Genomic DNA, 18,814 nt, shown 5'->3' on the forward strand with positions numbered 1-18,814 from the left:
TGACATTAAAAAACTGGGCAATGACATCCTATAACCAGTGCAGTGTCAGAAAATAGCAGTGGTGGGTTTCATGACATTTTTTTATCTATTATGTCATATTGTGAAATGTGTCCCTGCTCCAGTAGGATAGGTGCAAATTCTGTAAGATTTTAGAAGTCAATTCACAATTAAAGATTACTCAGCTATTATAAAGCTGTTAAGATTTTATGAGAGGGAGAGAGAGAGAGAGGTAGATAGACAGACAGACAGATAGAAATTAGCATTCATGACATAGTACGTTATGTAAATAAACATTTGTGTAATTAGCTCTGTCTTATCATTCTGGTAATTTATTGAGTAGAATATTAATGCACTGAATTCTTGATTTTCAAATGTAATGGTTCCCTAGAAAAGGAAATGTTTCACTGAAGGCATAATCTTGTTATTTTAAAAAAACCAGCATAATGCTTACTGATTTCCAACACATGCTTACAATGCAGCTATAAAATTAAATTGCAAAGTAAAATATGAAGCAAATAAAACACCAGTTTTGTAAAGATCTAATTAAACCTACCAGTAAAAATTGAAAGCAAAAACAAGACAGGTAGGGTTAAAAATTACTAAACAGGATTAAGGCAACAAAGAGTTTAAAAGGCTTGTAAAGAAAACTGTTTTTAACGAAGTTACCTTATTTTTGGACACCAGCTAGAATGATTTGTAGGTCTAAAACCAACAAGTCCTGCTTTCCTTTGTCCACTTGCAAAACATTTAGAACTAAGTGAAGAATGCTTTGAATCCTCTTACAGACGTCTAGAACGGGATGCCTTGTGTCCAAGGATTGGTTTTGCTTGATTCACAGCAATACAAAAATGTCTTGTCGTGATCATTTTTTTTTGCAAGCATTCTTTGGGACTCAGCCAAATGCAGTCATGAACACACATCAGATTTCATTTACCTATTAACTGCTACCAAGCAACCAGTTTGGGTAAGTGTTTTACATGTACCCGGCTCCCTCTTTCTCTCTGCATTTTCTTTGTTGACTTAGTTTATCTATTAGTTTAGTTTAGTTTAGTTTAGTTTATTGAATTTATATACCGCCCTTTTCCCATAGGACTCAGGGCGGTTTACAAAGTATTTAAAAACGTCAATACAATACAAAAGTTAAAGACAGTTAAAATAATTAAATTTAATCCCTGAACAAATATAAAACCCCATTTAAAACTCTCAGCCTGAGCCGGAAAGCTCAAAGAGCCATTTTGGCCATTAAGTGAAAATAAAATATTTACATTCATTGTAAAATAAAAGTATGAGTGAATAATCAATGTAATATTGGTACAAAGCATCATAGTCATCAACAGTGATTTAATTCCCCCCCCCCACACACACATATGCAACTCCCCTATCAACTATTTCCACACTATTAGTTCCACCATGGCACCCGTTGCCTTTTAATGAGGTGCAAAGTGAATGCTCTTTGCTGTAGTGCTTTCATTTTTCATATATGCTTGTGATAGAGAAAATAGTTGCATTTGGCACCTATGTTTTCAAGTTTTAGGGAAGACAGAAATATGCCAGCTGTTCAATAGAAAATAAATTAGACCAAGCAAAACATTTGGGAAGGGTTTAGTTAGTTCCTAAAGCCAAAATTATTTTAGAGCAGTATTTATATAACTTAGAGGAAAACATGTCTATTGCTGTTAATAGAATTTGTATGTGTGTGTGTATAATGATGATGATAATATATTATCCATTTATACACGTGTATAAAAACACATGTGAGCTATGTACTGGATAGATAGATTTTAAAGTATCTGTTTTTCATCTGTTGTATCTGGCATGATTATGTAATTAAGCAAGGTTTCTGGATAGGACAGAAATTGTTGAAAAAAACCTGATTCACACCTCATATTAAGACATAGTGTCATTTAATCATTGAAGAAAATAAATACGTTGGGAAACAGTGGTTCCTTCAATAAGATGTAGTTAAATATGGTTTAGTATGATGTGTGAATCTTACTAGAGAATGAATAGCCATCCAATGGAAACCTTTGGCTTGAATAAATTATATATGCAAATAAGATTCAAGCTTCTTTCTTTGCTTTCTACCCTCATCAGTTTTGAATAAAGTCAATAAACTATTTTTTTTTTTATTGAAAAGTTTTAAAAATACAGTTTTCCTTTAAAAAACCCCCTTCCCCTCCCTCCTCCCCTCCCTACCTCCCCCCTTCCCCCCCCTCCCCCCCTCCCTCCTCCCCCCCCACCTCCCCCTAACCCCCCTCCCCCCCCCCGGACTTCCCAGAGCTAAATACAAGGTATATATATATAAAAAAGCAATCATAAACAACCATATACTAACAACTATAAATTCTAAAATCCCTCACTCTCTAACTTATATAGGATCAAACAAAACTTAGCATTATTAAATATATATAAAAGACAAAAAAAAAAAAGAAAAAAGAAAACGAAAGAAGACTTATTCAAATGCTAGATAAAACTTCTTGACCCTATACTTATTCTGGATAAACTCAATCCATTTTCTCCATTCCATAATATAATGTTCTTGCGAGTAATCTTTCAAATAGGCCGAAATCTTCGCCATCTCTGCCAAGTCGGAAACCTTTAAAATCCACTCTTGTATAGTCGGCAGTTCCTCTTTCTTCCAATATTGACCTATCAAAAGTCTTGCTGCCGTAACTAAATTCAACATCAACTTAGAGTCCACAACTGTAGCGTCAACAATTATTCCCAACAAAAAAAATTGCGGACAAAACTTTATCCTCCGTTTAAAAATCTTCTGCATATTCCACCATACTTTTATCCAAAAAGCCTTGACCTTTTTACATGTCCACCATATGTGAAAATATGTTGCCTCTTCATCACCACACCTCCAACATTTAGGCTGATAATTCGGATACATACTTGCAAGCTTTTTAGGATCTAGATGCCATCTATAAAACATTTTGTAAAAGTTCTCTCTTAAACTTTGAGCTTGAGTAAATTTTACATTCCTCACCCAGATCTTTTCCCACGTGTCCATTGTAATAACTTCCTGAATGTTTTGGGCCCATTTTATCATACAATCCTTAACAAGCTCTGTTTCTGAATCGATCTCTATCAATGCAAGATATATCCGTTTAATATGTGCTGGTCCTTGATTTCTAATTTGCTTTATCAAATTTTCATCAGTCGTTGCAAATCCATTTTTTTGGTCTTCTTTCCACCTGGCCTGTAACTGAATATATTGAAACCAAGTCTGAACAACCTTCTCTTCTCGCAAGGAACTATATGATTTCAAGCACCAAATATTCCTTTCCAAACTTAAAATTTCCTTGTAAGTAGTCTCATCATGTTTGAAACCAGCATGTATATTTTCTATTGCGTGTTTTGGGATTGCCCACAATGGTATCTTGCTGCTTAACTTATGTCTATACTTCTTCCAAACTCTCAGCAATGCCTGTCTTAAAATATGCATCCTAAACACAGTATCTACCTTCTTATCATACACCAAATATGCATGCCAGCCAAACAACAGATCATGGCCCTCAAGATTTAATAACCTCGATTGTGTCAAATTAATCCAATCACTTATTCCTACTAGTGCAGCAGCTTCATAATATAATTTAAAATTAGGCATTTTAAGGCCACCTCTCTCACGAGTATCCTGCATAATCTTAAGTTTAACTCGTGGCTTTTTCCCTGCCCACACAAATTTATTGATACCACGCTGCCATTCCTCCAAGTTAGAGTCTTTCTTAAGAATCGGTATCATTTGAAATAAGAATAAAAATTTGGGCAGGACATTCATTTTCACTGCTGCAATCCTTCCCAACAAAGACAATTGCAATTTTTCCCAACTCTCCAGTTCTTTTTGAATTTTCCCCCATAACTTTTCATAATTATTTTTATATAGCTTTGTATTAGAGGGCGACAAAATCACCCCCAAATATTTAACCCTTTTAACAATCTCAAATCCAGTTAATCCTTCTAGGAAAGCCTTCTGCGAAACTGTCATATTTCTAGCCAAAATTTTAGTTTTCTGTATATTTACTTTAAATCCAGAAACCTTCCCATATTGTGTTATTATCTCCATCAGGTCCACAACAGAGTTCTCTGGCTGGGTCACTGTAACAACCAGATCATCTGCAAATGCTCTCAATCTGTAATCCTGATCTCCAACTTGTATCCCCTTAATTTTTTCCGAATTCCGAATCTTAACCAATAATATCTCTAATGTTAATATAAATAACAAGGGCGATAGCGGACAGCCTTGCCTTGTGCCCTTCTCAATATTACATACTGTTGTCAAACTATTGTTAACTATAATTCGGGCAGTTTGTTTTTGGTATAATGCCCTAATCGGTTGTAAAAGTTTTTCCCCAAAATCCATTTTGTCTAAAACTTTCAACAAAAATTGCCAGTTCAATTGATCAAAAGCCTTTTCAGCATCTAAAAAGATTAGCGCAGCAGAGATCTGGTTGTGCCTTTCCAAAAACTCTAACACATCAACTATATGTCTCACATTAGTTTTCATTTGTCTTCCACTAATAAACCCCGTTTGGTCCCCATGAATCACCTGTTGCAGAACCCTCATCAGTCTATTAGCCAAAACCTTAGCAAATATCTTATAATCTGTATTTAAAAGCGATATCGGTCTGAAAAGTCAATAAACTATTGAATAGCACTTTAAATATTTTTAAAAAATAATAAAATGAATAAAAACCCAGAGGGATATTTGTTAGAAATATTCATAAGCAAGATGTATACTGTATTTATTTCACAAATTCTAAATATGATTTGCTTCTATTACATACTTTGTCTTGTAATACTAAATTTGCAATTTAATTTATAATCCTCTCTCTTTTAAAATTATTCATGTCTTTCAAAATGTTTCTGTGGATTGAAATCACATGTGTCTCCAGTCTCACTGTCTTAATCGTGTTTTGATAAACCACATCCAACTTTTTCTTCCCTGCATATTTGCCATCATATCATTTCCTTCAGTGATTAAATAAGCCAGATAAATTTTAATTATGCTGTAAAAATGCCACAAACAAAGATCACCTGTGATTCTTTGTAATGATGTTTTTCATTGCAAATGCTCTTTGGCAGGCTTAACAAATATACTGGCATGGCAGTGTTCCAAATCCATTTACACATGGATTATTAAAAAAAGATTGTATTGGTAGACAAAACTTTTCATTATTGAGAACTGAAACACTGGAAATATGGAAACTATAAATGACAATCACTAACAATACAAGATGGGGAAAAAATGAACTAGTGCAAGGTGAAGTTGATTATTACTTTTGCTAGAGCAAAATACTGTGCCAAAATGGAAAAAAATATTTTATTTGTATGCTTTTCATTATTTGTTTATGTACATTTGTGTGTAAATGTGTGAATGCCTATGTAAGCTATTGTAGTTTCTGATGAAATGACAATACAAATTAAACACTAGGGTCTAGTGTTTAGCAAGAGCCCAGCAAGTAATGAGAAGTATGTTGTTAAGTATATACAAAGGAAAAAAGAAATATTAAAGTCAGGACCTCTGAGATTAAAGAATAAATATTTTTATGCAGTATTAAAAACATTTTTAAATTATGCTATACTGTACTAATATTTGCGATCACTTCAGTTAAATTTTGAGTGCTTGGCAATACAACCTGCCTGTCTGCCTGTCCCCATCCCCATTTCATCTCGCTGGGTCCTTTGGCCTACTTCTCACCTGGTTGTGTATTCTAGGCCTTGGCCTGCTTCCTGCCCTGCTGGGTCCCACACCGTTGGGCTTCCTCTCCCCCAACACACCTTATTTACTTATTTTTTCAAAGATCGTTTTCCCAGCCCAGAGAAGCCAGCTGATCTGTGCAGTCTTCCTATAAAGAAGTTGCATGGTGCCATCCTGGAAGCGGGTGCCATTTTGGAAGCAGCTACAATTCTCACAATCCACACCAACTTCTGGAACAGCACCATCAGTCATTCAACAATCTACCAGAGGAACTGTGGGTGGCAAGCAAGATGAAAACAAACCTAATTTACAAAGGGCTAAAAGTTGAGCATCCTGAAAGAGTTAATCCATTTTATTAACAGGCCTAGGTTTTCACGCCTTCCAGAAGGTCAGAAGGATAGGGGCTGTCTGTATCTGGTGGAAGGTTAGGGTGTCCTGTGTAAGACAAGCATCCTGACAGAGTTGTAATTTACACTTACACATTGAGATGCTATTGGTCAGTGAATTGTCTTCAGTTGATGTTTTAGTAGATAAATATTATATTTTGCCTATGTGTATGGATGCATGGAGGAATGCATGTATGGGTGAAGATTACAGCACTGTATTGATTGCAATAAGAAGCTGATGGGGAAAGGAAGAGAACACTTGACAGTCTGGCAGGGAATTCATAAACGGGAATCGATTTTCAATCTTTAAAAAATGGTTGAATACAGCTAAGGCAAAGTTGGATTTTGGCAAACACTTGTCAGCCCCAGCAAGGATTCTTTTGGAGTGACTCAGCTGCCTGACAAGCTGAAAATGCATAAAGTGGCAGCTTGTAGAATTTCCCATGTTTGGTTTTTCATTTCTGTTTGAAAGAGAAAAAAAATCCTGGCAACAAAGAGATACCCTCAGTGATGGTGCCGGATGGTTAACAGACAGCAGAAGGCAGCATGGTAGTCTGGTGTCCTTTTAATTAAACAAATGTTGGCTTGACTCTCTAAAGACAAGCAACAGGTGCTTGGACTTTAGCCCTTGCAATTGAAATTCTCCAAAATGTCTCTGGCCCCAGATCATGAGCTGGTGGAAGCAGTAGTGCCACAAGAAGTGCTTCTCTTCAGACAACCAATTTGCATATCACTGTCCATCCTGCTGCTCTTTGTACTGCTAGCTAAACCTGAGTTAAATGGTTCTCCCCCCTTTTTTTTTAGTAAAGGTAAAGGTAAAGGTTCCCCCGCACATGCGTGCTACTCGTTTCCAACTCTAGGGGCCGGTGCTCATCTCCGTTTCATAGCCGAAGAGCCAGCGCTTGTCCGAGGACGTCTCCGTGGTCATGTGGCCGGCATGACTAGACGCCAAAGGCGCACGGAACGCTGTTACCTTCCCACCGTAGTGGTCCCTATTTTTCTACTTGCATTTTGACGTGCTTTCGAACTGCTAGGTGGGCAGAAGCTGGGACGAATAACAGGCGCTCACTCTGTTACGCGGCACTCGGGATTCGACCCACCAAACTGCCGACCTTCCGATCGACAAGTTCAGCGTAATGAATCCTTAAAACCCGCCTCTATCTACGCTCTGGGTTAGTGTGGTGTAGTGCTTCTCAACCTTGGCAGCTTGAAGATGTTTGGACTTTTAACTCCCAAAATTCCTGAGCTAGCTGTAGTAGCTACATCTGTTTGTTTTGCCTTTCCTCTTTTGTGCTCCAGCAATTGGAAAAGTAAACTATTCCTGCAGTGTCAGCAGCATCAGAGGAAAGAGTCTACCGTAGTGTTCCCGTTATTGCTGCAAGCTTTAGATTGTTTGCACATTTACGGATTTAAAAGATAACAATATGCATTGACAGTATTTTTAAAAATCAGTCTCTGTGCTTTTTAACTCTTTGCTTCTGACAGAACGGCTGAGCCAAACAGTGCAAAAAACTGCACATCCCATTTTAATCTTCTTAACTTGAGGTCCAATCTGTGGCTTAGCCTTGAGTGTCACTCCAGGGATAATGAGATGGAACAATATGGATTTGTCTTGTGGAACTAAAATGATGATTTAAGAATGATTGAATTGATGGATTTGCTATTGCTATTGATGGGTTTGTCATTTATTTGCTTAGATCACTGGGGAAATTTTCACATTTTATTATTTATGTTGTTTGAGAGTGTTAAAAGATGCAAGCTGTTTCAAGTAAAGCTGGTTTTTGCACTTGAATGGTGGTGATTTTGTCAATGTTGATGGTGGTGTTCCAGATGTTCTGGAATTACACCCAAGGCTCCTATCACTATTGGTACTATCTACTATTAGCAATAGTAGTAGTGGTGGTAGTAGTAGTAGTAAATTTGCATATCCATTTCTCATGTGCCCAAAATAGCTTACAAACCTAAGAACAGAAGCATAGGCATTCTTATGTTTAAATAGGTTTTCTTTAAAATGTGCATTGCTTGCTATTTCCTTTCTTTTCTCAATTTTTAAATTAACATATAAATCTTTTTATATTTTATTTCCATACCCTGTTGGTGTTGCATTGGCAATTTCTATAAGATGTTTTTATATGTTAAAAGCTCTTTTATACATGAGAGAGAAATTATGTGAAGCTTTTTTGTTTAGCTTTTTCCAATATATGGCTATTTTATTGAAAGAAACATTGTTGCTTTGCAAGATGAGAGCCAAGTCTTGGAATAAATACACAATATTTATCTGTTTACAGCCTCTTATCTCCCCCCTCCCCCCATGCAAGAGATAAGAAAGCATTTTTCTCTTACCAGGTTGAGTGTGCTTCGAAACCAAACCCAGGAGGTTAGGAACTTCAGCAAGCAGCTGTATTTTATTTCTTTCCTCTTCCTACACCCAAGACAGTTTATACAGTGTGAGGGAGGGAGGGAGGGGGGGGAAAGAAAAGGAAAGAAAAAGGAAGGAAGGAAGGAAGGAAGGAAGGAAGGAAGGAAGGAAGGAAGGAAGGAAGGAAGGAAGGAAAAGAAAGAAAGAGAAAAGCTGACTTTCAGCCTTTTCTTAAAAGACTTTCCACATATATACTACATTCTTAATATTTAATATTCAGAATCTGAAAGGAAAAAGCAAATCTTGAGCTAAGATCTTTCATTGTAATACCTGTTTTGTGCTCAGTTTTAAATATAAATGAGCAATCACCTTAAATGATACAGTATTGCTAAAGTAAATAAATTTTGGATAGCTGGGAATTTTATAATGAAGAAAGTTCTGTTATGTTTTGGTACTCAAAAAAACTTTGGTTCAGGATGATTTGACTTTGTTATTTCCTTATTATAAAAATGGATTGAGGTAAAATGTGGGATAAAAGTGGGACTAAGATAATTTAATCCCACCCCAAATGCCAAATATTCCTATTAGTGCTTACTCCAATATGCAGAAGCTTAATGGACAGATCACGTTCTGGTGGCTCTGGGGTTGAATAATGCTACAACCTCTGAAGGAAATGAGACTAAATATAATTGTAATGGAATGTGGGAATGACTGTGAGAGACAGGATGTAGAGATACAGCCAAGGGGTCAGATAAAAGGCAGCTTAGCCCACAATGAGAATACGGATGGACCAAGAAGTTCAGAAAAGACCTTCCCTAGATTCTTGGGCTATAAAGGGGACAGAAGGAGGGATATACTTTCAGACTTGTAAGATTATGTTCATGTAATTATCTTACAATAGTATAGAATTAGCTCATCTGTTCATATTTCCTCTCTGGTCTACCTCATAAGGCTAATATCAGTTATACGTCTCTACATGGGAATATCTGGGAGATGCAGTGGAATTCTTTACTCTGAAGCAGTAAGGGTCTGGATGGAGAGAATCAGGTTGACACTCAATCGTAGCAAACTGAGTGACTGTAGTTTTACATTGGTTCTACTACAATACCAACGTCAGCTCTGGATGGGGTTGGGCACCCCCAGAAAGAGCTGTTATGCATTCTGGGGATATTCCTGAACTCTCAACTCCTGGAAAAGTATGTAGAAGTTGGGTCCTGGAGGTTCTGTGCTCATCTTTAGCTGGTTAGTAGTTCCAACTATTCCTGTAATATATAAGGCACAGTTTTATACTCACTTGCGTCCTTGTCACTTAACAGTTAGACTATTTTCATTGGGACTGTTCTTGACATAAGAAATGGAAAAAACAATAGTCTGCTTATTAACTGTTTTGTTGCATAACATCAATATTGCGGGAGCTGCATTGGTCACCAGTTTCCAGATACTATTCATTATCCCAATGATCACTTTTAAAAGTTCTATATTGGATTGGACAATGGCTATCTTTCAGACAGTGTGCTCCAAAAAGTCTGCCTGCCCAGGGAATGCCTATAGAGAGTTCTTGTTGAGAGTCCTTGCACAGTCAGTTTTCTTAATGACTGCGTAGATCAGACATAAATAAATTTCAGAAGCTGATGATCAGTGACTTCTGGCACCTCTCACTAATGGCCATGGTGGTTGAAGCTGCTGAGAATAACAGTCGTATATCATTCTGAAATATTCCAGTTGATGGGAATATTTTTGGTAACTGCCATACTTGGTGGCATCCAGTATTCTAGTACAAAACAAAATAAATACTGCAGACTTAAACTATAATAATAATAATATTGAAATAATTAATGAAAAATAATAACATCACTGTTCCTGAAATATATTCATCCCTGAATGTTATAGCTACCTCTTCTTTAAATAGTTCTTTCAATGCTGAGCTTGTGTGGTCTGAAGTTTTAAAATGGAATCTGCCTTCTGTAACTTCAGATATTTGTTTTTACTCCTAGTAGTGTTGAATCTTGCTTCTTTTCTCTTCCTCACACAGCTTTTGTTTGTCCAGACTAAGACCTAGTACTGTATGGTCTTGCCATAGTAAACCCCAAGCAAGAATTTTAGCAATTTTTTAGGTTTTAGCTACAAAAAGTAATTTTCCTCTAATAAAAACTTTTGTTGATGAACAAAGAAGTGTCTCAACAGTTTCATACCCAGAATGTGTTTTTCCCCCTTTTAAGTATTTTTAGTTTTTTTTTCTTGCAGCTTGCAGCTAATTTATTGCAGCACTTTCAAGTAGGAGAATGGCAGAAATCAGCTCACCAGCAAACATCAAGGAAAAGGTACAATTTTTAATGATCACATCATGCAGCACACACCTTAAACAGTGCACACTCCTGCTTTTCATGGAAGATGAAAGAATTAGTAAATATTCCCATGCTCGGTGGATTGCATTTCTCCTTCAACTAAGGATATTTAGATTCTGCTTCTTGCTAACAAGAATGAATCTCGGTTTTTGCTATATAACAATCCCCTTTCCTGTTTGGAGCTCAACACCAGTCTCTGGTTGTCTGGATTATATGAAAAGGAAATCAAGCATATGTGCTTGATCTTAATATCATATCTATTACACAAACACACATACACACACACACTTTCTTTTAATGAACTCAAAGTGATGTACATTATATCATCCGCTATTTAGTCCTTGCAACAACACGATCAGGTGGGTTAGGCATCTAATGAACTCCATGTTTGATTGGGAATTTGAACCTGGGTTTTTCTTGTCACAGTCCAGCATTGCAAATACTATGTTTTATCAGTTGATACATGTTGTCTTATTACTGAAGTATTTTTTTTTGTCAATAGGACTTTTCAGACATGCAATTTTAATATCTTTTCTGGTTTTATATAATCCGTATTATTCCTTCATTCATCATCTTCCTCCTAGTTTAATTAAATTTATATTTATATTGTATTTTCATAGAAGTCAAGCCCACTTTCTTTTAGGGCATGTCTTAATTTTGCACCCTAAAACTTCTTTCATTTTCTCCAGGATACTTTTCCCTATTAATTAATTGCCTGTCTTGTCCTCATCATGCATTTGCTTCTGCTGTATGGTTAGATACAAGAGATGACAGGACAAAGGCATCTTTATAAAATTTTGACATAACAGAAAATGTCAACAGATGTAATTTAGCATGCAAGTTAGACCCACTGAAATCCTCAATTTTACTAGTTATTAATTGATGCATGAGGTTCTTAATGTCATTGTGAGTTACACAATAACAATAAAGATATTCTATTCTATTCTATTCTATTCTATTCTATTCTATTCTATTCTATTCTATTCTATTCTATTCTATTCTATTCTATTCTATTCCATTCCATTCCATTCCATTCCATTCCATTCCATTCCATTCCATTCCATTCCATTCCATTCCATTCTATATATTTAAGACCTATGAGGAACCAAAACTTTGCAGCCATTAAACAAAAATAAGAATTAAGAGAATTAAAAATGCCAAAATCAAGTCAGAGCAAAAGGCCACTTTCTTTTTTTCTTTTTTCTTTTTTTTACATTTTATTTACTGTATTTATTTATTGGCAAAACCCAACTTTCATTAAGCTATCAAAGCTTTAACACAAATCAGTGACATTTTAAAAACATTGATGGTTGGAGAGTTAAGCAGCATTACACATGTAGCTGGTGGGATATTTTTACTAGCAAGTTGATTGATTGATTGATTGATTGATTGATTGATTGATTATGTGCCATCAAAAGTCAGTATGACTCTTAGTGACCATATAGATTTTTTTCTTTAATGATCTGCCCTTGAGGTCTTCCAATATTGCACCTATTGCCATTGTAACTGTGTCCTTCCATCTTGCCGCTGGTCATAATTCATTCCACTTTCCCCCAACATTAGAATCCTTTCTGGAGAATTAGGTCTTACATAATGTGTTTGAAGTATGGGACACAGATGTTTTTATCATCCTCTATTCTTTGCCCATCTTCAGTGGTATAGGCACACTTCTGCAATGAACTGGGCTAAATAGAAAGTGCATCACTGAAAATGATCTTGCATATCATGTATTATCCTAGGAGAGGCATAATGATTAGACTAGTTGGATAGCCAGATGAAAGCAGACACAGGGCTTGTGGGACAATTTAGTTTGTTGAAAACTTACAGCATGAAAATGCTATTCATCAAATTTGAAATGTCAAAAGCCTGTCTAGGCTGGCACAGTGCATATAACAGCTGCCCTTGTGTATCATTATCTGAAAAGCTGTTCAGAATTTAACAAACAAGCTACAGGATGGAAATAAACAGAAATGTCAGTGCTAATTTTCAGGTGGGAAGAGGAAAAAGTTGCTGCCAAGAAAGGGGGATGCAGCTGTAGCTTAACTGCAACGTAGGAATTTATCAAACATATAGCAAAAAGGAGGGAACCAATTTTCACATATTCTTTCTTTCGTATCACTAGCATTAAGAGATTCTGATTATTTTATACAAATAGGCTATTGCAAGTCTGAAAGATAATTGCAAATTCCTAATACAAAAATACAACACAAATTTGTCTTTTGATTTGTATTTTGTTTTGCATTAGTAGTAGCCCTTTCCTTGTTTCAAAATGTTTTTTCTCTTACTTGCAGATCAATGCGGTTCGTTCAGTTGTTCCCAACAAAAGCAACAATGAGATAGTATTGGTGTTACAACAGTTTGATAACAATGTAAACAAGGCAGTACAAGCTTTTGTGGATGGTCTGTATGCTTTTTGAATTTCACTGTGTTTAGTTAATTGCTAAATGTTTCATTCTTTGCAAGGTGAAATAAAGGCTGTGTGCCCTATTAAAAGACAATATTCAACATTTCTTGAAAGGAAACTATTCTTGTTTTGTAACCTGAGAAGGCATTTATAAGCATCACCAATAAGCCCCAACTAGAAATTATCAGCAAGTTTTCATCTTTTTAATAGTAACCTCCAGAATCCAAAAAAAATCCAAGAAAGAATATTTGGGGGGATGGAGCTGGGGGGAATGCCTTAAAGCTGACTTAACTTTATGACTGCTTTGCTAACAATTGAGAAAGGTCATTAAGGCAGACCCACTGAGGGAAAAAGTAATTTTAATCAGAATTTTATGAGATAGTACCAGACTCTAGCAGCCACAGAAACCAAACCTGTCTCTAACTATAGAGAAGCATTCTTGATGCATCTCAGAACTGCAAGGACAGCTCTTAAAAATTTGGACACCTTCCAGAGTTTTAAACCATCAGTAGCACTCTAAAATGGGAAACTTATTCTGAGCCACTATTATTGTTTATTCTATATTCATCATTCCTTCTCTTCTCCTCTTCAGGTAGCGCACTTCAATTTCTAAAAGAATGGAATATGACTGGGAAAAAAAAGGTAAATGATTCCAAAGCTGCGTTAACTGTTTAAACTCATATCTGCATAAATTTGAGATCCAGTTTGATCTAGTGGTTAAAGTACTTACAGTAGAAAATGGGGAATCAGTGAGTTCTAGTCCTCCCTTAGCCGAGAGAGCGACTGTTGTCTGAAAAGCTTCCGTGGTCATATGGTTAGCATTACTATATGCTGAGACACACGGAACGCTGTTACCTTTCCACTGAAGTGGTACCTATTTATCTACTTGCATTTGCATGTTTTCAACTGCTAGATGGGCAGGAGCTGGGGCAAATGCCTGGAGCTCATCCTGTTGTGCAGTGCTTGGGTCTTGAACCTGGGCTGCCAACTGGTAAGCTCAACACCGAGCTATTGCATCCTCAAAGGCAGGAGATTAGATAGATAGATAGATAGATAGATAGATAGATAGATAGATAGATAGATAGATAGATAGATAGATAGACAAATCAGAGCAACTGATTTGTTGCCATAGTTTTTTGCCAGTTGTTTTGTTTTTTTAGTGAGCACAGTTCCACATCTGCACACAAGAGCTTCATAATCAATGGGCACTTTTAGTTTTAATTATTCCTTGCAGTTGCCCTTAATATACTTGCAGATTGTCCTGGATAATTTAACAGAAAAACAAAACAATTGGAAGTAGCCCGCCCTATTGAAATCTTTGAACATTTATTTTTTAAAAATACAGTTCTTCACTACTAACTGATCCTTGAATAATTAAAAACGTATTTATTTATAGTAAGCATAATAAGCCTTCTAACCTCCTATAGCAGTTATATACAGATGGCTACCAAGCTAAAGCCAAACAAACTAATGAAAATAACTTGAAAGCAGCCCAATAAAGATATATCTATGTTCTTACTATGGCATATGTACCCCACCTGATGCTAAGAAACTATCTCTTTTTTGTTGTTGTTGCTATAATCCTGCTCTATCCAAACTAATACTTTAAATTGGACCCAGTTTGAAGTTCTTCACTCTTATGTGTTTGTGTGTTGAGGGGGGCATTTTAGGGAAGTATACATATAGACACAGAGTGGCAAGGTATAGTCAAAATGAAAGCTACTATGGTAGGATCACAATTCCACTCACTTGTCACACATAACAAGCAGCTTTGATTGATCCATTGTTGCCATCATCTTAATTTCTTTTACCATACCCTTTAAAAATCCTTGTGCACACATACATAAAAATTACTTTCAACAGGCAAAAGAACTCTGATGGCTCTTTTTACATCAGAGGTCCCCAGCCTTTTGGGCACCAGGGACTGGTTCCGTGGAGAGAGGTTTTTTCTGCAGACCAGAGGGTGCGTGGTTTTGTGTGCTGCCTGCATCCCGCGGATGGGTCTTTGTTTGTACAGACCGGTTGCTGGCATGCCGCTGTCCGGTACTGGTCCAAGGACCAGGGGTTGGTCACCCCTGCTTTAGATCACAGATTCTAGCTAGTGCTTCTCACTTTTATTTATACAATTTTAACTTTGATTATTGAGTAGACTCTATGGGGCATGGAGAGTTGTTACAATTAATTCAACAATTGCAAAACATAACAGATAATTATGTTTTTCAGAAAAATCCCCTTTCCTCCTTTTATTTACCAGTGACTGAATAAAACAGAAAAAAAAATTTTTAGGAGCATTAAATAGGCTCATTAAATAGGCATCAACTTCCCTCCGCCCTGTGCACTCCCACAGAGAGGGCCTCCTCAGGGTGCCACCGATCAGAGAATGTCGATTGGTGGCCCCCAGGGGGAGGTCCTTCTCTGTGGGCGCCACGGAGCTATGGAATCAGTTTCCGGTTGAGCTCTGGATGGCGCCCGACCTTCGCTCCTTCCGTCGCGATCTGAAGACACTCTTATTTGAACAAGCCGGCCTGGCCTGATGGGGGATGGGTTGGGTTTTTATTGTCATTTTTAATATATGTATTTACTGTTTTTAGTTGGGCATATGTTTAATTTTTTTTAACTTTTGTATTTTTGTATTTTTTATATATCTGCCCTGTTCACCGCCCTGAGTCCTTCGGGAGAAGGGCGATATATAAATAAAATTATTATTATTATTATTATTATTATTATTATTATTATTATTATTATTATTATTAATTATATTTTTTTAAAAAAATAATTTTTATTTAAATAGCCAATGCTCAGTTGTAACTATTGGTAATTATTTTATTACCTTGTTTCCTTTACTTCATGCTTATTTTAAGGAACATGAATATAACCCTGATAATAAAAATGCATTTAGTATGTTGAATAGAATTTGCAATTGAAAGAAAGAAATGTGGGTGGATTTGTTTTTCTTATTGCAGCATAACCCATGTGGAGTAATATTGCTAACCTTATTTAATACAGAACAGCAAAAGGAAAAGAAGCAAATCAAAACAACATTACCGCAACAAAGATATAAAGGGTAGAGAGGATGGGGCAGAAAAAGTGTCTCTGGAATCCCAAGAACTAAATGACTGCCAGCTGAACGGCTGTGCAAAAGATACTTTCCCTGGCAAATATGCCAGTGAAAAATCAAAAAATCTTCATGAAGAAAAGAGCTGTGAATACAAGGACAGAAGAGAGGCAAGACCAGAAATAGCAGGTTAGTGTGTGTGTGTGTGTTAGGATCCGCTTGATTTCCATCATTTTCATTCAGCCAGGATTAAAGTAATTCAGTATATTTTTTCACCATTAAATGAAACTTTTGTGCACATCTTCTTTAATATTCATTGGATGTATGTCAGAACATTGTAAAGTATATTAAGGTATTTAATATATATATGTGCATATATGCATATCTACATTTTAACAATTGTAAGTTTCTGTGTTTAGTTTCAGCTTGCATATTGATTTGAAAATGTGAATTGGCATTCATATGTGGACTAAACATCCTATCTTATATGATTAGTCTCACAGCTTTTGCTTCTTTCTTTTCTTCTTTTTAGTCCACTTAGAAGTGGTTTTCTTAACTATTTTGTGTACAGTATTTCATAATGCAGAACATCTGCCTCATCTTAGCATGTATATCTTTTTCTTCACATGATTGGCTGCTGCTGCTATTCTGTCCTCTGGTACCATTGTAGTTGCTTCCTTCTTTGCTTTGGGCATTTTTGTCACTTGTCCTAATCAGCAAAGTAGCTGGATTATAATATTGCTGGCTGGAATTATTTTAAAAAGTTTTAATTAAACCTTTATTGAGAAACATGCCTTTTTAGCCACATAACATGACACTTCTTGATTGACGGCATCTGAAGCATAGCAATCTCTCTTCAGACAATCTGAAAAAGGCAGTTCTGCAAATAAATCCTATTCAAATAATTTCTGCCTTATTTTGATATTTCCTTCTGTTTATTGTCCAAGATTAATATTATTATTTATTAAATTTATTTGCTGCCCATCTTGCCACAAGGCTATTTCTGATCTTCCTTGCATATCATTTCTGTTGATTTATTTATTTGTTTTTCTAGACAAAAAAGAAGAATCCACGAAAGTGTCTGTAGAGCCAGAACAAAATAGCAGAGAGCTTCCTGTTCCTTTTCAATATTCACCACCACTTCGGTGCAACGTTGGTAGAACAAAATCAAAAGTACCAGCTACCACCAATAAATCATTGCATGTCCCTGCATCCCATCTTGAAGTGAAAGCAGAAGATTCAGTCCAAAAAAGAGGTAACCCAGATCATGATTCAATTCAGCTGGATAAATGTTTGTTACTGTTTCCAGTTAATATTACTGTAAATGCAATATCACCATTCACTTCAGAAGTGAACATAAATATATTTTGCCTATCCTGTAAAAGCAAATGTATAGACAAACAGCTCTGGGAGCATCTGCATTGAGTCACAAAATCACCTTATAATTTTATTAGATATTATAGTATAATTATTATGAATGAAGGCGAATAAACGTGTCCCAGGATAATGTTGCAGGATCCAGTCAGGGTCAGTCACCTGGGACCAGAGGTTTAGTCTTCTGAGCTTTCGGACTAGTGCTGGAGCCCCCATCCTCAGGGAACTTTTCTCTAGCAGGGTGTGTGCTTCGGTTATTCTGTGTGGGATGTTTATATGGTCCATATTGTATGTGGCATTTTAGATGTTGATGGAGGTGTTGATGGTTGTCTATTAAGTCGTAGGCTATTGCTTCCTTGTGCTGCCAAGCCTTCCTCGTTTCCTTGTGCTGCCAAGCCCTTCTCATTTCCTTGTGCTGCCAAGCTCTCACCTCCTAAGTACTTGTACAAGTAACTTGTTGTACATACAGAATAGCCCAAAGCACACACTCTCCTAGAGAGAAGTTCCCAGAGGATGGACTCCAGCATGAGTCCCAAAGGTTGGAAGGCTAAACCTCTGTCCTGGTGACTAACTCAGTTTGGATCCTGCATAATTATTATAATGAGACTCTTCCTGCAGCTTCTGTCTTTTGTACTATTTCCTACCAGCTGAAGTCAGATCAGGATGGTGTATTTGTAGCCTCTTTCTCCTTAACCTCCAGAATTTCCTGGTCCCTCTTAACACAGAGATTAGAAGAATAAGCTGAATGAGTTTAATACTAAATGAAATTAATGCCTGATAAGGGCAAAGAGGAAAGACAGAAGAAAAATCCCCAGAGACTAAGGGCAGGCAAACATCCATGAGAGGAAGAGCTATTCATTGCTAGAATTAATTAAATGATACTGTTATATTTTTGGTTCGAAGGCATTAAGTGAGACGAGGTGTTGAAACAGCAACAAGTTTATTAACTCAGAACAGAAGCAAGCTAATGGCTGCTGCGCAGCCATTTATGTGGTTGGCCTCTAGGCGGCAACCAATAGGTTTAAAGTAGCAGTTTCCGGCCCCAAACCTAATTATCAGCCTGGAGACAGCAAGTCTGGCTCAAGTAATAGCAACCGTTACATAACACAGGTCAGACATTAAGCAAGTGATCAGACATTAATCAAGTGATTTAACACAGAAATGGCCAATACATTACAGAAACCCTG

General features: G+C 36.5%; 1 protein-coding gene across 5 annotated transcripts in view; it reads left to right on the top strand.

Annotated features, from left to right (window-relative positions):
* Positions 1-18,814, top strand: part of SPATS2L (spermatogenesis associated serine rich 2 like) — a 53,462-nt gene that overhangs the window by 18,498 nt on the left and 16,150 nt on the right. For 3 of the 5 annotated variants that reach the window (XM_081313922.1, XM_081313925.1, XM_081313924.1), the window contains exons 2-6: positions 10,694-10,770; positions 13,086-13,194; positions 13,791-13,840; positions 16,205-16,442; positions 17,308-17,508. In XM_081313922.1, the coding sequence (XP_081170048.1) occupies positions 10,732-10,770; positions 13,086-13,194; positions 13,791-13,840; positions 16,205-16,442; positions 17,308-17,508 (637 nt within the window). In that variant the 5' untranslated portion in view covers positions 10,694-10,731. Of the gene's footprint in view, positions 1-10,000; positions 10,771-13,085; positions 13,195-13,790; positions 13,841-16,204; positions 16,443-17,307; positions 17,509-18,814 lie in introns of those variants that run through there. The other 2 variants (XM_081313923.1, XM_081313926.1) reach the window with 2 other exon arrangements.

Source organism: Vipera berus, assembly GCF_964194415.1.
Source record: "Vipera berus genome assembly, chromosome: 1".
In the NCBI taxonomy this organism is placed as follows: Eukaryota; Metazoa; Chordata; class Lepidosauria; order Squamata; family Viperidae; genus Vipera; species Vipera berus.